We start from the raw sequence: 27,123 nt of genomic DNA, 5'->3' as shown, positions 1-27,123 counted from the left end.
TGACCCCATCACCAGGCATCACTGGATGATACCCATGAATGTGTATGTGCCATTTTCAATAGTGTCAATACATGCTATAATGTGTGTGTCTACCCAGGTTGAAGTTCACAGTGGTCAACGAGCCAATGGATGATGATGATGACGAGGAGTGTATCGACGTTGGCCACGCTTTCCTGGACTTACAGGAACTGCTGCTGACAGGAAATGACATCACCGAGCGGCAGATTGACAGTGAGATTCTATATTTCTATTGTTGTAAATATTTCTGTGACATATTCTAAAATTTCTCCTCCCTTATGCATTGCAATTCTTACTCTACTCACCCCTCTCTATCTCTACCACTACCACTCCTCCTTCTCTTCCTCTCTCCTGCTCTCCATATCCCCCTCTCTCTCTCCTTCCCACTCATTCTCCCCCTCCCCTCTCCATCGCTCTCTCTCTCTAAATAGTTGTCAGTGTGGATGAAGAGAAAGAGGTGATGGGAAAACTCAAGGTCTCTCTGGAAGCGGCAAAGACTTTGACTGGGATATACTGGGACTATCGCCGGAAGAGAGATGAAGAGACCAAGAAGGATGAAGAGAACGACGAGAAGGAGGAAGAGAAGGAAGAGAAGGAGGAAGAGGAGGAAGAGAAGGAAGAGAAGGAAACATTGAAGAAAGAAGATGAAATACAAGTGATAGATTATGACATTGATGATGATGACAGTGACTTTTACTAAAAGTGGAAATATGAAAATTATATCATGAAACAGATAGGAATTGTGGTCCATGTGAATAGATTGTGTGACTGACAAACTGACCACTATTAAATAAAGAATATATTGAATGAGAATAAAAGTCTGACCTTGTATAATAAAACATATTACTGTCTGATCATGTTATTATTTTTCGGTGTGTAAACTAACTAAATACGGTATAAATAATATTTGTAGAAACTTGTAGAAATAGAGATCAAACTGCATCTTAAAAATAGCTGCTTGTTTGTTTGATCAATGAGTCCTATGGCAATGATACTGTGTATCAGCTCGTTATGATCACAGTGACTTTAATTTACTACCATCTACTGGACAAATGTGGTCATTTTGACCGAATGGCCCTATTTACGACCTGTCATAATAAATACGACGCGCGCTCCGCCAAATTCAAATTCACACATGAAAAATTCCACGCGGTGAATGGTTTGCAGATGTAAATCATCGGACTCAAAGATTAGCCGCATTTCGATGCCTTTTCGACTTAAAATTATCACAGTATTTTGTCAAACCATAGAGAACTTATTGTCCAACGTTCGACTAATGCTAGTTGCAAATACTTTTATGTTGATGGATTCTCGCAATGCTGGTGGAATTTGAGTTCTCATTCCCTGTCTTGCTCGCTAGCTAGCTAGCTACTTACTAATGGCTAGCAATACAGGTGCAAATTGGTGTTGCAATTAATTAGCATTCGAATGACTAGTCATATTTTCAATAACATTAAAGACGAGGATTGTTGTGGCAGAAGAATCACGTACAAAAACTGCATATTTAACCAAACCGCTCTGGAAAATCAAGTTGCCAGCAATCTGCATTCTCTTTTTTAGCTCCCAAAATGGCTTGCTAACGTTAACTAACTATAGTAACGTTAGCAGCCAACTAATAATTTGATAATTTGGACAATAACTAGATTATTCAGACCAGGGCCAGGGGTGTCCTGGTTAAGACAGGTTTGACTTCAACCACCTGCCTACATTTATTAATTTTAATAGCTAAATCAAGATAATTCAAATTCAACTGAACATGGTAAGTAAGCATGTTGACCTGGTTGATTGCTCTGGTCCAGTTTGTTAGTGTGCGTTCCTTCACTATTGGAGGAACGCGCACTAACGCCTTGGACCAGAGCTAACCCGATACATTATCAAATAGTTATCATCCTTGTTAATAACAGTCTGAATGAGTTGCCAAATAGCGGTTTGTCCTGCCTAACAATGTGTGTTAGCTTTATGTGGGGTTTGCAACAATTGGAACCCATGCATTGGTGACTATTGAAGTGAGTAGGCTAATTCCCAGCAATGTCAATGAACACACCACTAACTATAATGGCTACTCGGGCATCTGAAACTCTGATTCAATCAGTTATCACACAATTTGAAATGAATGTCTGATATGCACTCCTATAAATATTGGTGACCTAATCTGTACGTTAATGAACAGAGGGAGAACATGAAGGCTGTGAGCCAGCAGCAAGCCAGCCAGCTCTTACACAACAAGTTTGTTGTTGTCCTGGGGGACTCCAGTAAGTGTACAAACCAATGTATGTCAGTGGTTCAATCTTTAATCTCTAGACCCAAGAAGTCCTAGCCCAGGGGTATCAAATCTTACCCTACGAGGTCCAGATACTGCTGGTTTTCTGTTCGACCTGTTAATCAATTGCACCCACCTGGTGTCCCAGGCCTAAATCAATGCCTGATTAGAGGGAAACAAATAAATACAAACAAAAAAAGCAGTTGAACTGGCTTGGCTTTAGGGGTCCAGATTTGAATTTGAGTCCTAGCCTGTGGTTATCACATTGAATGTGCAGTGCACCCCTTGGATGACAAATTGCCAACTGAACTTACATTGACATTGGCAGTCAATGTCCATAATTTGTGTTCTCCACAGTTCAGCGCTCAGTGTATAAGGACATTGTGCTTCTGCTGCAAAAGGACAAATATCTCAGCTTGGCTCAGCTCAAGACTAAGGTAAACCTTGACTCACAGATTTGGTAGGTGAAAGGGAGATCTGCCATGCAACATTTCTAGAAATACATTTGGTCTATAGATTAGGGCTGGGCGATATATTGTCTTTTAAGGTATAACGGTATGGATCCACATAACGGTATGGATTTTTACAATACTGTCTATAAAGGTATTATCATACAGTGCTAAATAAATGATAACTTCACTGTCAGTTTTGTCATAGTTTGGTTGAGTGTGAAAAACATTTGATTGAAGAAAGCCCATTAAAACCACTTAGAATTGCACTACTCATAAAACCGAGAACTTGTATTATTCAGAAACATAAAATACTATCATAACGCCATACTGTAAAAGATAAGAAAAATATTGTGATATGATATTTTGTCCATATCGCCCAACCCTATAGATACATTCTATCTCTATTGCAATATTTTTGCAGCTTTGCTTTCAATGCGGCCTAACAAACAGATCCATGATTTGCCCCCCGAGTGGCGCAGTGGTCTAAGGCACTGCATCGCAGTGCTAGCTGTGCCACTAGAGATCCTGGTTCGAATCCAGGCTCCGTCGTAGCCGGCCGCGACCGGGAGACCCGTGGGGCGGCGCACAATTGGCCCAGCGTCGTCCAGGGTAGGGGAGGGAATGGCCGGCAGGGATGTAGCTCAGTTGGTAGAGCATGGTGTTTGCAACGCCAGGGTTGTGGGTTCGATTCCCACGGGGGGGTATGAATTATATATATTTTTTAAATAATAATGTATGCACTCACTAACTGTAAGTCGCTCTGGATAAGAGCGTCTGCTAAATGACTAAAATGTAAATGTAATGATTGATTTAATTATACCAGGACTAAAGTGGCTTCTCCTAGCTTCTTCCACCACCCCACCCTCTCTCTCTTCCCCACCCTCTGTCCCCCCCCTCCCTATCTACCCCCTCATCACCAGGGAGAGATGAGCTTCGAGCAAGACATCCTGGTGGAGGGCGGACGGCTGGGTCAAATGACCAATGGGACGGAATACCGTGAGGTGCGTCAATAGGATGAGAAAAAGGAGAAGACGGTGAATCTTTAGGAAGTATACCTGCACTGGGAGCCAAATGGAACTCTCAGTGAATGGCCCTAAATGACGCAATTATAACTCTTGGCATCCATGTGCACTTCCTGATCTCTTATGACATCTAGGTGCGTCAGTTCCGGTCAGACAACCACCTGGTGCGGTTCTACTTCCTGACAAGGATCTACTCGCGCTACATGCAGAGCATCCTGAGGGACTTCGAACACGGTCTCAAACCAGACGTCGTCATCGTTAACTCCTGCATCTGGGACGTCTCCAGGTGACCAGTCTATTAAGGAAGACTGCAGGTTTCACACACACACTTATTTCTTCTAACATTCATGATGCCTACTAGGTCTGTTTTATAGTGTTCACACTGTTAATCTTCTCAATCTGAAACCTCCAATAATAAGAAAAGGCAGTAATCAACTAAAAGACAATATGAGGACAGTCCATGTGCTTATGGATAGTTGCTATTTTCCTTTCATGTCTTCAAATCTGAAATAACAAGTTTAAGGTGGAAATGTCATATTGCTGAAAACAAAAAAGCACTCATTGTACAAGTAGATAATAATGAGCGAAGATAATGAATCAGTTCCATTTCCCCTTACTGGTGATGTGGGTGGAGCTAAATCTATAGTCCTGTATCATTGGTCAAACGCATATCCTTTCCAAACCAAGCCTTCAAAATAAGAGTTTGGTGTGTTGTGCGACATCTTGGTGTTAGTTACAGATGCCAATGCTGAATAAGCCATTAGACTGAATGGTTTTATTGGTTCTGTAGGGATGTGTAATGGACTCTTGGTTTCTTCTTATGGTAAAGTGTTTTATGTTTTTGTTGCCGTGGCTGTTGACTTTGCATTGCCTCCTTGAGGGCTGGCTGCTGCAGGCATAGCTTTAGGCTATTGCCAAGCTACAGTGCATTCGGAAAGTATTCAGATCCCTTGACTTTTTCCACATTCTGTTACATTACAGCCTTATTCTAAAATGGATGATAAAAAAATGGTTTACCCTCATGAGAGCCAGTTTCATTCTAGCGCTTGATGGTTTTTGCGACTGCACATGAGGAAACTTTCAAAGTTCTTGAATTTTTCCGGATTGACTGATCTTCATGTCTTAAAGTAATGGACTGTCATTTCTCTTTGCTTATTTGAGCTCTTCTTGCCATAATATGGACTTGGTCTTTTACCAAATAGGGCTATCTTCTGTATACCCCCCTTACCTTGTCACAACACAACTGATTGGCTGAAACGCATTAAGAAGGAAAGAAATTCCACAAATTAACTTTTAAGAAGGCACACCTGTTAATTGAAATGCATTCCAGATGACTACCTCATGAAGCTGGTTGAGAGAATGCCAAGAGTGTGCAAAGCTGTCAAGGCAAAGGGTGGCTATTTGAAGAATCTCAAATATAAAATATTTTGATTAGATTAACACTTTTTTGGTTACTACATGATTCCATATGTTATTTCATAGTTGAGGTCTTCACTATTATTCTACAATGCAAAAATTTAAAAAAATTAAGAAAAACCCTTGAATGAGTAGGTGTGTCAACTTTTGACTGGTAGTGTAAAAAATGTTTTGTATTCAGACCCTTTACTCAGTACTTTGTTGAAGCACCTTTGGCAGCGATTACAACCTCAAGTCTTCTTGGGTATGGCGCTACAAGCTTGGCACACCTGTATTTGGGGAGTTTCTCCCATTCTTCTCTGCAGATCCTCTCAAACTCTGTCAGGTTGGATGGAGAGCGTCGCTGCACAGCTATTTTCAGGTCTCTCCTGAGATGTTCGATCGGGTTCAAGCTCTGGCTGGGCTACTCAAGCAACTCCTGCGTTGTCTGGGCTGTGTGCTTAGGGTTGTTGTCCTGTTGGAAGGTGAACCTTCACCCCAGTCTAAGGTCCTGAGCGCTCTGGAGCAGGTTTTCATGAAGGATCTCTCTGTACTTTGCTCCGTTCATCTTTCCCTCGGTTCTGACTAGTCTCCCGGTCCCTGCCGCTGAAAAACATAGCCAAAGCATGATGCTGCCACCACCATGCTTCACTGTAGGGATGGTGCCAGGTTTCTTCCAAACGTGACGCTTGGCATTCAGGCAAAATAGTTAAATCTTGGTTTCATCAGACCAGAGAACCTTGTTTGTCATGGTCTGAGAGTCCTTTAGGTGCCTTTTGGCGAACTCCAAGCAGGCTATCATGTCCAATCAATTGAATTTACCACAGGTGGACTCCAATCAAGTTGTAGAAACATCAAGGATGATCAATGGAAACAGGATGCACCAGAGCTCAATTTCAAGTCTCACAGCAAAGGGTCTGAATACTTATGTAAATAAGATATTTCAGTTTTTTATTTTTAATACATTGGCAAACATTTCCATAAACCTGTTTTTGCTTTGTCATTATGGGGTATTATGTGTAGATTGAGGATTTTTATTTAATCAATTTTAGAATAAGGCTGTAACGCAACAAAATGTGGAAAAAGTCAAGGGGTGTGAATATTTTCCGAATGCACTGTATATATTACGCTAAGGATCTCTTAGAATCTTATGCCGATTTTCTTTATTTTAGGCTCAAAAGAAGTGTCCCCCTCTTACATCCGGTAGGCCTCTTTATATTTCGCTGTGTTTTGTATGTCTTCATAGTTGTTGTGCTTTGGAAAGGCACTGTAGTGCCGCCCTATAAAACGGACCCCCAGCCTGTCTCAAAGTCATTCATAGTCTTACCTAGCCTATCAATCACAATGTCCAGAAGACGCAGACAACCACCAGCTGCCCTGTCCGCAGGCGCCGCCGTCCCAGTCCAGGCATCGCAGGAGTGAAGGTCGCGGGAGGCGTTAGACAGCCCGGGTAACCTACGTGCTCTAACCGCCCCCTCGCCGGTTCTCCTCCCAACCCGACCCCTCGTGTAGAGTCAGAGTAGAGCAGGACTGTCCGGCATACCAGCTTTGCGAATGCCGCCCTTCGGGACTGCGATACTCCCATGGCTCGCAGCACTTGGTTGTTGCGACTGGGCCACTTACCCCTGGCCCCTACCGGGCCTGCTTAAATAAAATGTGGTTTTAACTAATACTATTACGACTTTGACCTGTTATTGTTAATGGTTTATAAGTTTGTTTTAAGCAGTAGAAATATCTAAAGGTTTATAATGTAGGCCTGATTTCATGAACCATTATAGAGGGAAATCATTATTAATATATAACAGTTAAAATGGCCAAGAAGTAGCCTACTATAATGTAGGTCTATTACTTTTTTTGAGGACAGACACAATTAAAACATTTACACATTGAATTATTGTTTCTGTAGGGCCTATAAGCTAACATCAATAAATGGGCACATTTGAAAACAATAGGCGTAGAGCCACTTGGACCATGAGAACGAATCTTTCCCCAAAATAGCTTTTCTGGCCTTCCCTTCCCATTTTCAACTCTCCATTCGCAGCTTTTCTCTTACTGAATTAAACATGTTAATGCCACTGAATAGTGGCTACAAAGCACAATAAGGCTGACGTCAAACGCCATAACAGCTACACAGTGAATGCAAACGCAGGACAAAACAGCGATCAAAACTGCATAATGCATTGAAATAAAAGGCATAAATTAAAGGATTAGTTACACTAATCAAGGGAGACAAAGAAACTTGACTGAACAAATGGCGAAATCAGGAAGTAGGCCTAGACTACAAAGGAAAATTCCACGTTTTTAAAGGGAGCCGAGGCCACGCCTGGCTTTATTAGCACGGCTTAAATGGACAGCACCTCTCCTGCATCTCCACTCATTGTCACAGGTATGCCTATAGCGAAGCTCCGTGGTGCTGAAATGGACAACGCCTCTGTTCAGTTGGCAATAGATACAGTATCTCCCCTTTTTGGGGAATTTTTGACAGGTTGTAGGCACAGTTCAATACACCGACATTGTCGTTTTTGCCTCAGTAGATTAACGTGAACTTTTTCTGACCAGAAAGTTGACGCAACTGAGTGGCTGCAAGGGGGATATTTTTTTTTTGGGGCCCACTAACCTAAATGGAATAGTATGCTTAACCTTGGTATTATATATATGGCTTAAAACACATAACCACCTTTTAGGGCATACACTTGTAGCCTAAGCTTGCCAAACATATATCATAATCCTTTGCTTTCACAACAAACACAACTCTTATTTTGAAAGCTAGGTTGGATAGGATATGCATATGGCCAATGAGATGGGACTACATATTTAGCCCCACCCACATCACCAGTAATGAGAAATAGAACCATTTACTCCCATTATTTTGAAAAACTGTGCTTTTTAGTTTTTGGCAATATGTAGGCTAGTCAGTGGCGATTTTAGCATGTAAAGCTTGGTGGGGCAAAAAAACATGTGGGATGCATGCCAGCAAAGCCACAACACTAAACAATACATTAATTGCACTATAATGGTGACAAACGGTGCCCACAAACTGTTAGGGCCTACATAAAGCTGTCACAACAGCAGAGTCCCAACACCTTACCACTGCTACACCTGGCTATCAGCTGAGCCTTGTCTGGCAGCGAAACAGTTCATTCAGCCTCATTTACCTACTTTTAAAAACACATAGCTGATATGGCTGACTTCCTTTAAACAAATGTGGTTTCTACTGACAATTGAGATGTACAAACTATGGCATAAGGGGACGACAAGCGGATAAGAGGCAATCCGTAATTTCGATTAAGACATTAATGAGCGAGCTAGGATGGACGTAGTGAATATAACTATTTGTTCAGCACTTTTGAAATGTACAGCGACATAATTCAGAACATGGGCCGTTCTTACATTAATCTCCCTGTACGCCAAGTCAGAACCATAGGATAAATTAAGGGGGCATATAAGCAGACAATGAAAGCTATTACAATATTAGATGATTTACATTTCTCTAAAACAGGTTATAGGCTACATGTGCACCACCAAGTCAGAACAGTAAGCTAAATTATGAGGGGGAAAGGGACCAAATTATTAGGGTGAGGCACATGGGCTACTAACAGCTTACTACACAACATACACTTAGTATTACTTTCTTAGCTACAGTATACATATCTCCCTGGCATATCATAATTTATACAGCAGCATATAATACATTTTAGGACTCAACTTGTTGTGATGTGCTCACTTGAACAGTAAGGTGGCGTGGCGGTCCTTCGTGGGCAAATGTTGTCATCAAAGAAAGAGAAAGGGGCCGGATTTACAATTCCAGTTGGATGACCGTTCAAAACGCATTTTCCCAGTCTGAGCTCGTTTATTCCCGACTTCCCAGTTGCAATGCTTGCAGTTAGCCACTGTCACCGATTCCATCCAATCCACTCGTTGTTGAATTTGCAATTTCCAACTTGTTGTGTAATGTTTATGGCCGATGAGCACCGACACATTTGATCTATAATTTATCTTCATTATTTATCTTCATATGACAAGGATTAAAAAGGATTTGCCAGTAGATTGTCGACTTGATTCATGATGACTGCTAGCTAAGATTTTGAAAGTAAGTTGTTGACATGATCAGTCCAGTCAAAGCTACTGTACATATAACATGATTTGACATCATTTTATCTGTGGCCAATGACCTTGAGCCTTCTTGGAAGGGCACTTCTAATGTAATGCTATGGCTGGACCCAAAGGGCTAGAATTTTGGATGTCTACCCTTACTAAGGATTTAGACTTGGCAGTGACGTTGTGTCCCCATGTGTGACAGAACACTGAGCCAATCACAGTGCAACGCTCCTATTTCGTGCTGGCTTGCCGCACCACCACAGACAGCACTGAGCTAGGCTGAAACACCTGCATTTTGGAGCTGCCTTACTCAAGAAAACAAAAAGACCATGTTTGTATGCGGCTTTATTAACTAAATTGTTTTTTTTATTAATTACATTGTTTGCAAACTGATGTGACACTTATTAATGACAAAATAACATGCAAAACAGGCAAGCCCCCCCCCCCCCCCCCCCCCCCCCCCCCCAAAAAAAAAAGTGGCGTAAAATAGTTGCCACCACTCCCAAATAATATGGTCAAACGTTTTCAGTGTTATATCTTTGAGAACTAACGTTCACCAAAATGAAAAACTAGACAGTCGGGGAGAATCTAAAATTTCCAAAATGTCATTGCATGAGGCCTGGAATGTTTTTTTTTTTAATTAATTATTTAAATTACTTTTTAAATTGGCATAAAACCATGGCAAAATGTGTATAATTGCAGGAAATTAGCTTTAAAACAGCAACACATTTCTCTGCGGCCAAGAGGGCCTATAAAATCTGCAGTCGTAGACCGCTCCATTGTCCACAGCCACTACTACGCCCTGCCGCCCCCCACGCTAACTTTGCCACTGCTGCTGAAAAATATCCTAGGGGAACACTGAAGTGTGAAGTTAAATTCAATGTGTTGTATTGGGTAGAGGTGTGAATATCAGGGACAGGTTTTTGTGCAGCTCAAACGGGAACAGGGGGCAGGGCTAACCCCGTGGTATCCCAATACTACTCGGTATCGTGATACTTGGCCTGGTATCACAATAGAGCAAAATGTTGGTATTGTGACAACTTCATCCTGAAAATAGGCACATTTACTTGCAGTTTTTCATGGATTTTTCGTGTGCACATTTGTTACTTTTTTTTGGGCCCTCACCAGTTTGTGTCCCTGGTCTTGTCTTGACTCCTCACCCAGGTATAACCCTAAATGGCACGTTGAGTACAAGGAGAACCTGCACAAGTTCTTTGAGAAGATGAACTCCATCCTGCCTCCTGAATGTCTGGTCCTGTGGAACATGACCATGCCCCTGGGGAAGAGGATCGTAGGGGGCTTCTTCATTCCTGAGGTAGATGACGAGGCAGGGTCGTGTTCAATAGGCACGGAATTGGAACAATCTTGATATACTACCCAAACTTTAATGCTTATTTTTGGTTTTCCATTTTCAGAATGTTTGCTCCTATTGAATGTGACCCAGTAATTGCCCAATTATAGTAAATGATGTACAATGCACAACAACAATGGTTACTGTAAAAACCTACACTGAGACGCTAAAGAACTATTATAGCTTACCCTTTAATTTCTCCTAACCAGATCGAGCAGAGGGGCCCAACGCTGTGCTACGACGTGATCCAGGCCAACTTCTACAGCAGCAAGATGGCCGACGCCTACGGCCTTGACGTGCTGGACCTCCACTTCCAGTTCCGCTTCTCGCTCGAGCACCGCATGAAGGATGGGGTCCACTGGAACTCTCTGGCCCACCGACGCATCACCACTTTACTGCTGCAACATGCTGCAGAGGCCTGGGGAGTGTTGCTGCACTGTCCTGCCACTACTGTTGGTTAGTACACACACACTCACTGTAAATACATACACACTGGTACTCTGGCCCACTGATGCGTCACATCCTTACTGCTGCTGCACAGGTCTGGGGGTTGGTGCTACAGTGTTCTCTCACTAATACATATTACACACACATCACCTGTCTGTTTGAATTTCACTGTTAGTTGAAAGAGACTGGTATTCTTCTCCCTGTAGAGCACATTGATCATTCAGAGCAGCAGCAGCTCAAAGCCTACACAAACACCATGGCCAAGAACACAGGTAAGTGGTGTCTTCCTCCTCACTTTATTGGTCATTACAGTAGTACCATGCCGCGTTATCGTAACGTTAAGGCCATTACATTACATTCCCTCAGTGCTACACAACTGGAGCTACCCACCAGAGCCTCATTGCAGGAGACCAGACCCCAGGATGATGAACCCGGGTCACTGCAGTGGTAAATAGGTTGCCTGATTGCATGGTTCACTGACTGACTGCCTGCCTGATTGCATGGTTCACTGACTGACTGCCTGCCTGATTGCATGGTTCACTGACTGCCTGCCTGATTGCATGGTTCACTGACTGACTGCCTGCCTGATTGCATGGTTCACTGACTGACTGCCTGCCTGATTGCATGCTTCACTTGCTGGCTGGCTGCCTGCCTGATTGCATGGTTCACTTGCTGGCTGGCTGCCTGCCTGACTGCATGGTTCACTTGCTGGCTGCCTGCCTGACTGCATGGTTCACTTGCTGACTGACTGGCTGACTGCATGGTTCACTCGCTGACTGACTGGCTGCCTGCATGGTTCACTCGCTGACTGACTGGCTGCCTGCATGGTTCACTCGCTGACTGACTGGCTGCCTGCATGGTTCACTCGCTGGCTGACTGGCTGCCTGCATGGTTCACTCGCTGACTGACTGCATGGTTCACTCGCTGGCTGACTGCCTGGTTCGCTGCCTGACTGCCTGGTTCACTGCCTGACTGCCTGGTTCACTGCCTGACTGCCTGGTTCACTGGCTGACTGCATGGTTCACTGCCTGACTGCATGGTTCACACAGACTGACTGCCTGACTGCATGGTTCACTTGACTACTGTGGAGTTTAACCTGCATCTTCACCTAATGCCTCTTCAAAAAGGCTGCGGTCACTCACATAACCACGTGACTTGCCTCCTTCACACCTGTCCCTCTGCACAACACCTGAGTAACCACTAGAGGGCACTGCTGTGTGTGGCACAAATCATAGTTCATGTGATTTCTCCCACAGCTGCATAATGACTCATGACCACAGGTTCTGGGAGTGTTTGGATCCTAAGGAATCATTCAGTGAGTGGAGATAAATGTATGTGTACTGACCCTGCCATGTAATTCACTAGTTGCCTGGGAAACAGAGAGGTTTGGACACTCTGACGGCTACGAGCCTCAGGGAGAATATTTAACTCCCAATTCAGCAGGTATGACTCAGATATTTGTATAAAGACTTCCTAATACAGTTCTTGAGAAACCTTTTTGGCAAGAAAAATTCTGTATTCATTAATTCAACTGACTGAACAACTGCAACATCCGTCTCTCCTCATGTCCGGTCCTGTATCTCTAGGGTGGCAGCCTGCATTGGACGCTGTCCTTCAGCCCTACAGATCTATGGAAGGACAGTTAAATGCTTATGTACATTAAACTGAACATCTTTTTTTTGCCATAGGATGGCATCCTGCTGAGGACTCGGGTCTTGAGCCCTACAGACCAGCTTCGGATGCACCCCACAGGCCTCTAGAAGGGGAATACGACAACTGCGGAGAACAGTTCTACGAGGTAAGAGGGGCAGACACCATTGAGGTTTTTAAAGAGACACTTCACCACTATTTACCGTTTTCTCATGTAGACACTGGTATGTTGCTGGAAATGATGACCGGTTAAAAGTGGTGAGGTTTAAAACTTGGTCTTTAATCTGTGATTTGACTGTTTTAGGCATCCTTATTTTATTCTTCTATTTGCCGTTTGTTTGCTTTTATTTCTTTCATTTGATTGTTTTACTGTGAAGTGTCAAGTCACAATTTATGTACCAATAGAATTTCACAATGTCCCCCCCAAAAAATAAATATGAATACATACATTTCGATTTGATTCTATGAGGACGCTCTCCCCGTCCACCCCAAGTTCGGCGCCGGCTACTTCAGCTTGGAGGAGAACCAAGCCAACAGACAGAGCCTGGTCAACAGACAGCCGACTGCCCCGGTGCATCACAGACACACCCAGGTGCTCAACAACAGACAGACGGTGGTCAACAGACACTCACTGGACAACAGCTACAGTGAAAATAACGGAATGGTCCGGAACAGTAGTAAGTTGACAAACACGTGCGCACCCTAGTGTAATCATGGGACCTCTGGCACTGGCCGTAGTAGGCAAGACAGACTTCGGACACGGCCATTAAGTGTAGTTCTGTGTACCTATCCATCTGGATTCCATTGTGTGAAGCAGAACATTTATCCATTGGAGCCACTCCTCCCTTGCTTGAACCTAAATGGATTTACAAGTAGAGCCTCTGCTCTGTAGTAAAGAATTGTATCAATCCTGGAGTGATTGGGCTTTAAATGACTGTTTGTTCAGCACTCTCCCTTTTCTCTCTTCCAGCTGGACACTACAGACCGGTGCAGCATAATGAGGCCTACCACCACAGACCCTACGTCCCTCTCCCTCCCGCTTGGCCTGAGAACCAGTACGTGATGAGGAAGAAACAACCCAAGAAGCACTATGCGCCGTATACATGCCAGAGACCTCACCAGTACCACAGATACTGACTGGAAAGCTCTTGTACTTTAGTTCTGGTTAGCCCTTATACAGACCGTGTAGCGCATTGCTGTGGACGGTCGAACGGTTCAGAACTAGGGCACAGTCTTTCCTGGTCGGGTCAGGGGGGAAAACTCCTGGCCCTAAGGAGGGAGTGGCACGTTGGGTCAGGAGTTTTTCCTGGACCATGTGACCAGGAAAAACTCTGGGCCCTGTATATAGTGTTCAAACTCATCAAGTGATTGTGTATGGGCAGCACTTAAAAAAATTTAACTTTCAGGAGTTGTCTTTCATAATTCTGTCATTTGCTCTATTGTGCATCCCAAACATGGGTGGTGCCTTACAAAAACTAAATTTCTAGAGGGCTGTGTAGTCTTTTGCTCTTGAAATAGTAGTTTTTTTTTGATAATTTTTCTTTACTATTTTGAGGCTTTTTAAGTTGAAAGGCTATGAAATTCTGTTCTGTGTTTCCTATGTTCTGTCAATGTCAGTCTTTCTTAGTCTTTTCTTGCCACTGTGAGGGGGTTGGTTGTATGTTTAGGAACACTGGAGAATTGCCATGGCATACTGAAACATTTTTACATTTATACAATAAAATTACACTGATTTCATGTTTAGTTCTCATTGTCTCATCCTCTCCTCTTTGAGTGTGTTTTAGGTCAGGTCTAGGCATGGAAGGAATGTTACCTAAGAAAATTGATGACTTGGTAAGAACTTTATTGGTCTGATGTTTTGGATTCAGGACAGTCAAGATGGATGCAGTCATACAGCTTCCCGTCAGTCCACAGTCTTATAGTCTTCAACGAACACTGTTGTAGAGTAGGTTCCTCTTACTGTATGTATGGTTGACACATTTGCATTGTTAAATGTTCCTACTCCAGTGTTCAGTGCAGAACATCTAGTTATACAGTATAATGGCTTTTGAGATTGGCTGTAGGTAAGTTTCAGCACTAGCCACAACATCCTAGACTATTCAGCGTTTACAATTCATTTAATCTACCATAGTGACTAATGTTTAAGGTCTTGACACAGGTACATATGATAGACCTTCGTAGTTTAATGACTTAACTGAACTTGTGTGAATAATACACAAACCATTTATAAGTCAGTGAAACCTGGTTACCGTAGGAATGTCAACAATCAAGTAGATTGACACCCTACATTTCTCATTCTATTAAATCAGCTTCCTATCTCAACCAAATAGATATTCATTCCAAATGAAGAAAAGTTAAAAGGTGTGTGAATTTGAAATGGAACTTCATTGTCATGTTATTTACTATAGGGAATAGGGTGCCTTTTCAGACACCCTAGATTTGATATAGCCTGTCAGGCCTGAATACATTAGTAAAAATAATATCTCAAATGGGAATCACATATTTATTTCAGTGGTGGATTCGCTTGGTCCTGACTGCTGGTATACACCAGTATGTGCAGATTACGTAAAATAATCACCACAGTACAAAAAAAGTGCAATGCATTAATAATTAATTGTGCCATTTGTCCATTTCCCTATGGTTAACCTATTTCTGCTGCATCAACTCGCTCGGTGTGCATTCATTTTTGCTTGTTTGTTTCTCCGTCAGACTTTTAATCAACTCTAGAGATGCAACGTTTACGAGTCGAGTCACCTAAAAACTACTCAAAAGCTGCTTTAAAAAAAGACATCTGACAATCATGTAGAACGTGTTGGTAGAGAATAACTGAATTACTGTATGAAGTATTATTACTTGACAAGAACACGTGTGTCTCTTTGGCATAGATGTGTAATCCCTTTGACCAGGTGATGTAGTGTCACAACGTGTGTCCTGAGAGAATCTGAGGAACAATTGGAAATGGCCTGTAACTGAAAAAACTATTTTTGCATCTGCTGTGCTCTGATTGGAGGAGCTTGCTGTCACTTGTGGACATAGGCCAATGGGGTGGCGTCTTAGGTCATGAGGAGGCGGTGCACTTGCTGCAGGTGCTGCTGTGATAGGACGAGACGGTGCACCTGCTCCTGGCCCTTGGCACATGGGATGGCCACGCGCCCTACGAACACCGTACCCCCCTGCTTCTCCTCCTTCGCCTGAAAGGACAAGAGAGAAAAGGAGGTCAAAGGACAACAAATACAGTCTGATGCCTAAACCAGATATCTGTTGCATTGTATGTGTTTGAGTGCCTATTAAGACTGATGTGTGTGTGTGTGTTACCTTGACGAAGGAGGAAATGGGGAAGGTGGCAAAGTCAGAGGAGATCTTCGCCCCAGGATGCTGAGAAACCACATGCTCTGACACTTCACCCTGAGGGAAAGAGATTTGTTGTTGTGTCCATTTCCATGATAGAGAGATTAGTGTACAAGTCTGTCTATGTGGTGTAGAGAAATACTATGATTATTACTAGGGTTGATCATATAAATTCAGGTCACCTTCAGTTTGTCCAGAGCGTTGCTCAGAGACTGCAGTCGAGCTGTCTGGTCCAGGAGCTGAGCACTCGCACTCACTGTAGGAGAGAAAGAGATAAGAAATCTAATATGTACCAACTCAAATACAAACGTACTGAAAAACACATAATATAAACGACGCTACACACTCAAAACCCTTCAGACACACACACAGACCTGGTGTCTTCCTGTCACACAAAAACAAACACACCGACATCCCTCCCACCTGGAGTCTTCCCGGTGATGTCGACCACCTTAACGGCGGCGCTCATCTTGAGCAGGGTCCCCAGGAGCTGGTCTGTCTTCCTGTAGAGAGCCCCGTGGAGAGGCCCCTCAGCAGGGGGAGAGGAGGAGGCCTCTCTCAGAGGAAGCTTGGGGACGTGGAGGGGAGGGAGGGAGGCTAGCTGGGCTCTCATCTTCTCTGCCTGGAGGAGAGAGAAGATATACAGAGACACAGTCATCAACACAGAGCTAACTACAGTCAGAAGTGTACATACATAAAGGAACTGACTACTTTCAATTAACTACTAATGATAAATAGACTGTTCAATGAACTACATCAAGAGAAGCATACAACAGACTTCAATGATCTGCAAAAATACAGTTCACATTACTGGTAACAAGAGAGAAAGAATGAATCCATATTTTGATTAGGACAGAATGGAGAAGATGGCACTAAAAGTGACACACAGGAGTCAGTTCCCTGCAGTGTTCTGACCTTGAGTCTGTTGTTCTCGTTCTTCAGGTGTTTGATGCCCAGTCTCTGTGTCTCCACCTGCTGACGGAGGAGAGGGGAGTCCACCACCTGCATCGGCCCAGACAGACCCCCTGCTCCTGGGGCAACACCCGCTGTAGAGGAGGAAGGGAGGGGGGCGGGAGGAGGAGAGAAGAGGGGGGATAGGAGAGGGGAAGGAGGGGTTAGACATTTTGAAATGAAAACAGAACATATTTAGCAGATTATAAAACCTAAATCACAAAATGGCTTTAGGAATGGCCGATATTACGATAGTATCCTCTATCGAGGATGATTTACAGCCGTCGTCGATGGTGAGGACATCGTGATGTGACAGACGATACCAAGCCTATTTCAACTTGACTGCCGCCGCGCAGTAAAGAGCAGCGCGCAGTAAAGAGCAGAGTCACGTAGAGCCAGCAGGGAATTGCATGGGTGACATTTTGAGAAAGTTGCCTATATTCCTATTGGCTATAGTCCATTTCAATAAATATGTTATATTTACAGAATGCAAGAGAACAATGTAGACAGAGCTAAGAGTTTCACCAAAGCAGCGCAAAATGTCCGGTCAGAAAATATATTTTTGTTTTTTCTCTCTCGAATGTCAGATGATCTGGGACAATAGCCGACGTCTATTTTTATAGTGGACACTCTGGTATCTTATTGTTTTAAAAGCCTAATTTTCTATTTTCTCTCCTTTTGATATGAATATGACTTGGCCTATTAAGGCACTCTTTCAGTTTAATGCATGCTGGATTTCTCCCACCGTGCTATTTCATGATCAAACAATGAATGAATCTTACGGAGTTCTAGCTCAGAAAGTTACGTTTTACTTGAATAACCTAAAAACATGGTAGGCCTAAGGTAATAATGAAAGAGATATAACAAACAATAGCAAGATAGAAAAATCGAATGAGAAATTTGAACAAACCTTAGGCTACAGTTGAGCATAGCATTATAAGACAGACATTATGCATGAGAGGCCCTTATCCTACTAATTTAAATATCATAAAAGCAATATCTCTTTCCACTCACAGGTCCTGTCATCCCGTATACGGGTTGAAATGGAAGATTGTCATTGATATGCACCTAAATTGGAACGCAGTGGCTGTACAGTAACATGCTATACATGATGTCCGAGCTCAGGTTCTCCGCTCACAGCGCTGTGGGTTTTGACAGACAGCCGTTATAAAGCCGTTATAAACTTGAGCACCGCGTGAGAAGACGCCCCCCCATCCCTCCCGCTAATTGGGCTACTTTTGCACATTTGTTGTCTGAGTGAAGGAAATGCTGTAAATCGTGAAGAGTCGATGTGTTCTGAAAGAGGAGACGTTCAAAATGATCATAAATACCGCTTTGATGTCATACAAGCAGACCACACACCCATGAGTCCAAATGTGCACTTTACATTCCCATATTTGAAAACTCATGTCATTTACCTTATAAACGATTATGATCGCTATGTTTGATGAACATTTGAATGCACTCATGACTCCATTCTATGCCCACTAAAATTCCAATCTGTTTGTCTGAAGTGCCTTTTGAAAACCTAACACTGTAAGATCATATTTTATAACTTAGCTAGCCATGTTGGCAATAGAATAAGCTTTCAAATGATGCCCACCTGACCCAGATTGTGAATTATAATGGAATGTTTTTGGATTGCGTAAACAACAGTAATGTGTGTGATGGTGGGGATGCAGGGCTGTGTTCCAAACAAGTGTGCTTACTTCAGTTCCTCAATGGCAAAGCTACGAGTTCAAAAAAGCACCTGATAGTTGAAGGCTCTTTCCTTGAGTCAAAGAAGTGCATTGAAATGACTTAGTAACTGTGCACAGTCTGGAGAGGTGTGTGGTCACTTGGAGACACCAGTTAGACCGCAATCGTTTTTTCTTATCTTGCACCTACTCCAAAATGTCAATGAATATTCGTATTATATTACTGAATGTAACAAGAGTATTTTCAGATTTCGTTATTTACAAGTGCTGTGAAAAGTACAGTAAATGTAAAACACATAAAATCAACAGTCTTGTATCAGGTGAACTGTTGCGTCCCTCACCTTTGGTCTGATAGTTTCCCCATAATCTCCAAAGTGTTCCCTTTCAATTGCTACCATGTTCATGCATATGCATTTTATAGTTATTCTATTAGGAACATTTAAATGTGGCCCTATCCATATAGATAAATTCCAGTTATGAAGTGTATTTCCCAATATTCGAATAAAGTGTTTAATGTCCTAAAGTTGCAGCTTTTAAAAAGGGAACAATGATGAAAGTCAGAGCCGATGCTATTCTCAATCACAGCTTTATTTTGAATGACAAATTATTTAGGCCACAAGAAGTGAAATTGAACAAACAAGATGGAAAAACCGAACGAGAAGACAAAAAAAACAGCTTATGAAAGAAACAATGCGTAGGCTATAGTTGGCCTAGGCCTATTTCCATATTTTTCTAGCAATGTGCAACCTTACCTACAACGTATAGTCTAGTAGCCTAGGCTTAATAAGAGAGGAGGATGAGGCAAAAATGTATAATTATAACCAGTTCTGAGGACAGAAGAGTTGCTTGCTCTGCAGCCCATGATGATTTACAACCCATTACCCGACTGTTGACTGTGTATTGTTGACGGTGTGTCACTCGCTCCATTTGCGTGCGTCGACACACGACACACACAGACAGGTAGGGATGTAATGATTCACTGATACACATAGGTCCCTGGTTAAAATGTCTAAGATATGAGTTAAATTGGTCCACAGGACCCAAACCGTGCCAGATGTAGCATGCATCAGTCAGAAAATGTATGCAAACGTTATGAATCACCGGTTCACTTTTTTTGTTTGTTGCTAAAATGTCTTTCTTTCTCCCTTCTAAAAATACACTACATGACCAAAGGTATGTGGACACCTGCTCGTCGAACATCTCATTCTAAAATCATGGGCATTAATATGGAGTTGGTCTCCCCTTTGCTGCTATAACAGCCTCCACTCTTCTGGGAAGGCTTTCCACTAGATGTTGGAATATTGCTGCGGGGACTTGCTTTCATTCAGCCACCAGAGCATTAGTGCACTGATGTTGGGTGATAAGGCCTGGCTCGCAGTCACCGTTCCAATTCATCCCAAAGGTGTTTGATGGGGTTGAGGTCAGGGCTCTGTGCAGGCCAGTCAAGTTCTTCCATACCGATCTCGACAAACCATTTCTGTATGGACCTCGCTTTGTGCACGGGGGCATTGTCATGCTGAAACAGGAAAGGGACTTCCCCAAACTGTTGCCACAAAGTTGGAAGCACAGAATTGTCTAGAATGTCATTGTATGCTGTAGCGTTAAGAATTCCCTTCACTGGAACTAAGGGGCCTAGCCCGAACCATGAAAAACAGTCCCAAACTATTATTCCTCCTCCACCAAACTTTACAGTTGGCACTATGTATTCGGGCAGGTAGCGTTCTCCTGGCATCTGCCAAACCCAGATTCATCCATCGGACTGCCAGATGGTGAAGCGTGATTCATCACTCCAGAGAACGCGTTTCTACTGCTACAGAGTCCAATGGCGGCGAGCTTTACACCACTCCAGCCGACGCTTGGCATTGCGCATGGTGATCTTAGGCTTGTGTGCTGCTGCTCAGCCACGGAAACCAATTTCATTCCCGACAAACAGTTATTGCGCTGACGTTGCTTCCAGAGGCAGTTTGGAACTCGGTAGTAAGTGTTGCAACCGAGGACAGACAATTTTTACGCGCTACGCACTTTAGCACTCGGCAGCCCCGTTCTGTGAGCTTGTGTGGCCTACCACTTCGCGGCTGAACCGTTGTTGCTCCTAGACATTTCCACTTCACAATAACAGCACTTACAGTTGACCAGTTGATCCACTAATTTGAAGGGGTGTCCACATACTTTTGTATATATAGTGTACCTCTCACCTTATACCTCTCACCTTCAGTGTCGAACTAAGAAAATACCTCTCACCTTCAGTGTCGAACTAAGAAAATACCTCTCACCTTCAGTGTCGAACTAAGCATTTAATTGTGTTGACAGTCATTGATTTACAAGTCATTTTGCATCAACCCCAGGCAGGCAATATCAGTAGCCTAGTCAAACTGCGCTTTGCGCAGCTTCGGACGCTGACCAACAAAAGGTAGGCCTATTCCTGATCTTGCACAAGTGCGCATCACCTTCAGCATTTAAATGTTTGTCAAATAGCTTGCGCAAAATTATGCTTTATTAGTTGAGCGACAACCAATGTAATTTGGTAGGTTATTTTTATCAAATGCGCTGTTGAAAATTGTGTTTTACCGGAATAAAAGTAGCCTAAGCTACCGTCAGAGACAACTCATCTGGCTCACATGCTGATCAGGGGCGCTTACATTACATTTCATTTTAATTGTTCAGGTTCACCATCACCAATAGTTTTTGTAGTTTTGCTTGAAACAAATAAGTATATTTTAGGGTAAAGTTTATCATTTCATAACGAGGACAGTATTCACCAAGTCTGTCAAAACTTAAACTGTCTAAACCATTCGATTATGAGACGGGGTGAAATCCAAAGTTGTGCTCTATATTCATTGGCTATATTATACCACATTTTAAAATATAAAATGTTGATACATTACTAGCTCTAACACTTTTAATCTGCAAAAAGGACAAATGAATTAGCGGGTGATGGTGGTTTCAGATCAAAAGTGTGGGGGTCAAAAAGCTAACATTCCCCCCCCCCCTAACTGATAGTGGGGTGGTAGATGCCCAGTTTCCCTTATGGCTTAGCTCATGTACCTACATACACCATAGACATATAGATAATTCACACAAACATCAGCTCAGACAGATCCAGCTCAGAGAGGCCCAGCACATGAGCTCCATCAGAAGCAGATTTGAATTTAGAATGGAAAGTTTGTGTGTATGCAACAAATGTTAGTGCATCGAATTGTACCGCATCGTACCAAATCGCATTTAGTCATTTGCATCAATTCGTTCCTCTAATCAAACCGAATCGCACCGAATCGTTTCAAACTAAAACATAAAATCGTTCATGTATCGTATCGGAGCCACTGTATCTAGATACGTATCGAATCGTCTTGAAAGGGAAAGATGCACATCCCTACAGACAGGCCTACACATCTCTTTCGTGCCACAGCTCCACCATAAAAATGTATGCACACATGACTGTAAGTCGCTTTGGATAAAAGCGTCTGCTAAATGGCATATTATTATTATTAGTAGTATTATTAGTAGTAGTAGAAAGGAATAAGTTAGGCTGCTCGAAAAGGTTTAGCTCCAATAATTAGCTCTTGTCAATGTCATGATACCTCTGTCCCTCCCGTAGCATGCAAGGTTGCCCTGGCGGTCTTTTTAAAAACATTTGACATGATGATTTTAATTTTTGGGGGGATGGCCTCTAGGAGGCGATAACATCGTCTATCGGGCGATTTTACAAGTACAAATTCACGACAAAAGTTGATTTCAACTAACCCTACATGGATTTTTACATCATTTTACATCATCTTCTGAAACAGTTTCATCGGAATATGAGTGCATAGTATGAGTGATTGTATAATGTGAGAGGTATAAGGTGTGTTATAAAGGCGTGTGAGGTGAGGTATCAAAAGACTCACCTCCGGCGGTTCCCGTGACGATGGATGCGATCCCAGAGGCAGGCGAGGCCCTGAGGCCCTCGATGGTCACCTTTGATTGGTTGGAGAGACGCTGATTCAGCGCCGCCTTCTCTGCCTCCAGCTGGTCGATGTCTGCCTGCAGTGCGTCCATGGTCTCCTCAAACTCCCTGGGTTGGGGAGGGAGAAATGGATGGAGGGATGGAGAGTGAAAAAAAAGGTAGGTTATATACAAATATTTGATCAATGTAATACTAATACATTTACTACGTGAATTAAAAATGATGTCTACTCTCCTGGCTCTACAGCAGGCCACGATACAAAACACTTCTATTAGGTGAACATATCCCATCTCTCCACCAAACAGATTATCTACCATCTTCACCTCTACTGCTCTTTTACGTCTCCCATATGTGGATCTGAAAGGCACTAGGATAGGAGAACGCAAAATTCATTGTAAACACAACTATACACAGACAGAAGTGTCCTGATTCTACAACATCCTTCCCTAATAGTCCCACAGCCACCAGGTTTCCCCAGTCTTACTTCTCCTTCTTCTTGAGCAGGGCCAGGGTCTCATCCAGTTTGGTCTGGATCTTCTCCACGCGTTCGTCTGCGTCTTTAGTGGACGTATCCAGCTTCTTCTCTAGCAGGCTGAGACGGACGTGGGCCTCACTCAACTCCTCTCCCTGGGGTTGAGAGACAGGAAGTCGGGAGAGAGATGGAGAGTGAGCGAGCGAGTGAGGGGGTTAATGTGAGAGATGATGAGTGTATGTGCATGTGAGGGGGAAAATGTGTGTGTATAAGAAAAAGAGCAAGGATGAGAGAGAAAGGAGAGAGAGAGAGAGACATGTCCTTACCTTGATCTTTAGGGACTTCTTGAGCTCCTTGATGACGGTGTCTCTGTCCTCCAGTTTGACTCCCAGACCCTCTGAATCAGTGATCTCTGCCCTGAGGGCCGCCGCTCGAGCCTCTACCGGGGGAGTCTATGCAGGGAGGGGGGAAGTGAGGGGGAGAGAGTGATGGGGGAGAAACAAGAAGAGGGGAGGAATTGTGAATGTCAATTCAATGAGGGGCACACATGTTACAGACGTAGCATTCTTAGTTTTGAAAGGCTAGAAAATGAGAAAACATTTATTCTCCAGCCGTACCTTACATTTACGTCATTTAGCAGACGCTCTTATCCAGAGCGACTTACAGTTAGTGAGTGCATACATATTTTTTATTTTTTTCATACTGGCCCCCCGTGGGAATCGAACCCACAACCCTGGCATTGCAAACGCCATGCTCTACCAACTGAGCTACATCCCTGTACCTCTCACCTAGTGTCATACTCCCCCAGCCCTAGTCCCTACGTACTTTTCCCTGTGGTCTCTCAGCGTCATACTCTCCCTCCTGCATGGCGGTAGCCATCTTGTTCATGGTGGAGATGACAGAGCTGCAGGACTGACGCAGACACTCATGGGGGTTCAGGCCATGGGACCCATACACCTGGAGGAGGGGGAGACAGAGACTGTCAGCGTGTTTGAAGGGGTCAGCTTGAGCAAGACATAATCACTACTCTAGATCACATAGTAGTTATTTGGGATGCAAGGTGATATTTTTTGTTATTTATTTTTATTGTAATTTCACCCCATTTTTCTCCCCAATTTCGTGATATCCAATTGGTAGTTACGATCTTGTCTCATCGTTGCAACTCGCCAACGAGCTCGGGAGAGGCGACGGTCGAGACATGTGTCTCGAACCCCAGGCTGTAGTGGCGTCTCAGATCTGCGATGCAGTGCCTTAGACCACTGCGCCACTCGGGAGGCCCTCAAGGTGAGTTTTTATATTAGATCAATGATTCTGTGCAGTCCAACTGCAATGTAGTCAATCACAAACATGCAATGACCAGTCTATGTTCAATCTATATTTCAGTCTATGGTCACAGTACCTGTTCAACAGCCTTGAAGGCCACGTCCTCCAGTTTGAGGGTGTTGAGCCCCTCCTGTTCCCCTAGAGGGGCAACCATCTGCGCCCCCGCAGCCGCCACCTCTTGTAGCACGGCAACCACCCGCGTCAGCTGACGCCTGCAGTCCGTTAGAGTCTCTGACACCTGCCATTGGTCCACAGAGCTGTCAGTCAAATTATCATGCAGTAGTCCCGCCTCCACAAATGCAAAGTTGAGTTGCATTACTGTACTTTATGAGCTACTGTAAAAACACTTGGCCCTGCGCTCCAAACGCCAGCACAGTGGGTTTGGGTTAGGTGCAAGACCTAAGAAATGTGGTCTATATCGGGGCTCCAAAGACACTGTGAAACACTTGGCCCAGGGCTAAACGTAAGACCTAAGCATAGCACTAGGCACATACCGGTGCGCCAAAGGCCAGAGCGGCGGGCACCCCTGGCACGTCGGTCCCTGGCATCCTGCGTCTGATCTTCTTGCAGAACTGTTTGATGTCGCTGCAGGAAGCAAATCACTAAGAAATATAAATAATAGAGATAAATAGACCTACATAGAAATTCTATATTAGTATTGTATTAGACCTGCAGGACGTGTCTAGGTCCTTCAGCAGGATGTTCAGGTCAGCCCCCTCCTGCCCCGGCTGCAGGAACGCCCTGAGACGCACCACCTCAGCACCCATACAGTCCAAAGCACTCTGGATGAACTGGAGGTCACAGAGTTCACAAAGGTCAGAGGTCAAATTCAGTTCAATGGTATAACTGAATTTAGAGAAGATATTATGTTTGTAACAGGCTACAATGTTAGGGAGGGAATTATATATATTTTTTAAATATAGTCTTTCTAGCAAATGTATAAAGAAAATAATGTTTTTCTTCATAAAAATGTTTAAGACTGCTTTTGTTGATGAAGGATGTTCGTACCTTGATGTGGTCAGCCAGCTGCACGGTGCAATCCTCAGTCTGCTCAGCCAGGTGGATGCTGTACAGTTGCTGCAACATAAAACAGATCAGTCATTGAGTGGCTTTACAAGGCCTTACTCACCCTGGAGTTTATTATTTTTTTTATAGCATTGATTAAAGCTTGATAGTATGTCAGTGACGAGGTGTGTGTAGTTGAGAGAATGAGCACCATTGAGTGGACAGAGCGTGTGGTGTATGTTCTCTGTCAAGAGTGGTCAAGTAACTAGCCAAATAATGGTACGTTGAAGCAATAGTGTGTCTTGGTCCTAATTCTATCTCAAGAGTGTACAGCGTGCGCGGTCAATTGTCTGTTATATATTGAGTGTGTTCTCTGTTCGCGAGTGTTCAAGGTGTGTATGAAGTGTGCGTGTGTGTGTTGCCTACCTGGTAGTACTTGATGGCCTTGGTGAGAGGCTCCACGTGTACAGTCTCGTCCAGCTGGTCTTTGTGCAGCAGATCTATAAAGAAGTCTAGGGAACGCTCATGGACACTCATCTCTGAGTAGAGAGTCCCCATCCGCTTATACACCTCCACACTGCAACAGTTAAGAGCTCTGAGAGGGAGAGGGGAGGGGAGAGAGAAGGAAATGTATTCCACATTAAAGGGGGGCTGAACTTCCTGGTTTGGTCATTATGAAATGCAGTGGTCATGACTGAAGCCAATTATTATATAAACCAATTACAATATTTTAGTTGTCTCATTAAATGCTTTCAATATTTGTATATTAATTTATACAATTTATAGTTGGTTTGAGGTTTTTAAGTCAATTAAATTTGGAGCTATTGACCTTTTAAAATATTGTCCAATGTACATTGTGTAATTTACTGATGGTCCCCAACTACCACCATCGGGATATTGAATGTCAAACCAAATTGACCATGTACATTATGATCGGGCCGTGTGCAGCTGCGCTCCAAATTGATAATTACTTGGTTGCTGCCAGCTGTGGGCAGGATTGAAATAAACCCAACCCAAGGAAAACTGTAACGTTACCCTTCATTCTGTGACATGACATTTTTTCCTATCACCTCGCAAATCTATTTTGGACGAGACTGACTTTATGACCAAAATGATCCTATTTACACGTTGTAGTCCATTTTTACACTAGAATAAATGTTTCTGACTCATATCGATGCCACATCTGCCGTTTTCAAAACAAGAAGTTGCTTTTTAGAGAATATGGCACTCCTTGATTTCCCCTTGCTCGATTATCATTAGATGTACTCCATAGGAAAACAAGTGTGATCAGGCAGGTGAGAGAGAGAAAGCAGCCAGTTCAATATGCTGTTACTATCTTAGAAGTACAAGTGAGATTCTATCCTCCTTACTGTTCGTATTTGTGCAGCGTGGCCTGTAGCAGAGTTAGAGAGTAGACCAGTCCAGACACACACACACACACACACACACACGGCTCCTTACTGTTCGTATTTGTGCAGCGTGGCCTGCAGCAGGGTTAGAGAGTAGACCAGTCCAGAGGCGAAGCTGAGTTGTTCTCCAGGTGGTCCTCTCATCTTAATTCCAGTCCTCTCCACTGGGTTACCATTCAGATCAAACTTCTCTTGGGCCTGCTTACTGATCAACTCAGCCTACAGGGAGGGAGGAACACACACACACAGTAAAAACCTTAAATACTCACACACATTCCTCGT

At 43.4% G+C, this 27,123-nt stretch overlaps 3 protein-coding genes across 5 annotated transcripts in view; 2 read left to right on the top strand and 1 right to left on the bottom strand.

Annotated features, from left to right (window-relative positions):
• Positions 1-718, top strand: part of rpgrip1 (RPGR interacting protein 1) — a gene marked incomplete at both ends in the record, with an annotated part of 13,982 nt that extends 13,264 nt beyond the window's left edge. Inside the window, 2 exon segments of the mRNA XM_084165805.1 lie at positions 105-231; positions 450-718. Coding sequence (XP_084021931.1) covers positions 105-231; positions 450-718 — 396 coding nt within the window.
• Positions 719-2,194: 1,476 nt separating this feature from the next.
• fam113 (family with sequence similarity 113) lies at positions 2,195-14,435 on the top strand. Its single transcript, XM_084166094.1, has 12 exons — positions 2,195-2,270; positions 2,636-2,715; positions 3,651-3,731; positions 3,887-4,038; positions 10,410-10,560; positions 10,806-11,052; positions 11,250-11,315; positions 11,410-11,490; positions 12,409-12,486; positions 12,732-12,841; positions 13,163-13,370; positions 13,664-14,435. The coding sequence occupies exons 1-12, from the start codon at positions 2,198-2,200 to the stop codon at positions 13,828-13,830; spliced, it is 1,494 nt and encodes a 497-aa protein (XP_084022220.1). The 5' UTR covers positions 2,195-2,197; the 3' UTR covers positions 13,831-14,435.
• An 84-nt stretch (positions 14,436-14,519) lies between these two features.
• LOC311132775 (dynactin subunit 1-like) overlaps positions 14,520-27,123 on the bottom strand; it is a 29,849-nt gene continuing 17,245 nt past the window's right edge. For all 3 annotated transcript variants that reach the window (XM_084166091.1, XM_084166093.1, XM_084166092.1), the window contains 15 exons: positions 26,894-27,060; positions 25,859-26,027; positions 25,436-25,504; positions 25,097-25,218; positions 24,922-25,012; positions 24,504-24,665; positions 23,930-24,061; positions 23,431-23,556; positions 23,117-23,259; positions 22,574-22,740; positions 16,957-17,087; positions 16,465-16,663; positions 16,224-16,297; positions 16,009-16,098; positions 14,520-15,884 (listed from right to left, as the gene is read on the bottom strand). In XM_084166091.1, the coding sequence (XP_084022217.1) occupies positions 15,747-15,884; positions 16,009-16,098; positions 16,224-16,297; positions 16,465-16,663; positions 16,957-17,087; positions 22,574-22,740; positions 23,117-23,259; positions 23,431-23,556; positions 23,930-24,061; positions 24,504-24,665; positions 24,922-25,012; positions 25,097-25,218; positions 25,436-25,504; positions 25,859-26,027; positions 26,894-27,060 (1,980 nt within the window). In that variant the 3' untranslated portion in view covers positions 14,520-15,746. The remainder of the gene's footprint in view (positions 15,885-16,008; positions 16,099-16,223; positions 16,298-16,464; positions 16,664-16,956; positions 17,088-22,573; positions 22,741-23,116; positions 23,260-23,430; positions 23,557-23,929; positions 24,062-24,503; positions 24,666-24,921; positions 25,013-25,096; positions 25,219-25,435; positions 25,505-25,858; positions 26,028-26,893; positions 27,061-27,123) is intronic.

Source organism: Coregonus lavaretus, assembly GCF_964263955.1.
Source record: "Coregonus lavaretus genome assembly, chromosome: 7".
NCBI lineage: Eukaryota > Metazoa > Chordata > Actinopteri > Salmoniformes > Salmonidae > Coregonus > Coregonus lavaretus.
Note: the sequence above shows the minus strand (reverse complement) of the source record. Positions and strands in the feature narration are given on the sequence as shown.

What these genes read in the sequence shown, in the direction of transcription:
- fam113 (XM_084166094.1), top strand. Translation starts at nt 2,198, where the DNA reads ATGAAGGCTGTGAGCCAGCAGCAAGCCAGCCAGCTCTTACACAACAAG. An exon ending in TGCATCTGGGACGTCTCCAG is followed by an intron (nt 4,039 to 10,409) that starts GTGACCAGTCTA and finishes CTCCTCACCCAG; the next exon opens with GTATAACCCTAAATGGCACG. An exon ending in TTTAACTCCCAATTCAGCAG is followed by an intron (nt 12,487 to 12,731) that starts GTATGACTCAGA and finishes TTTTTGCCATAG; the next exon opens with GATGGCATCCTGCTGAGGAC.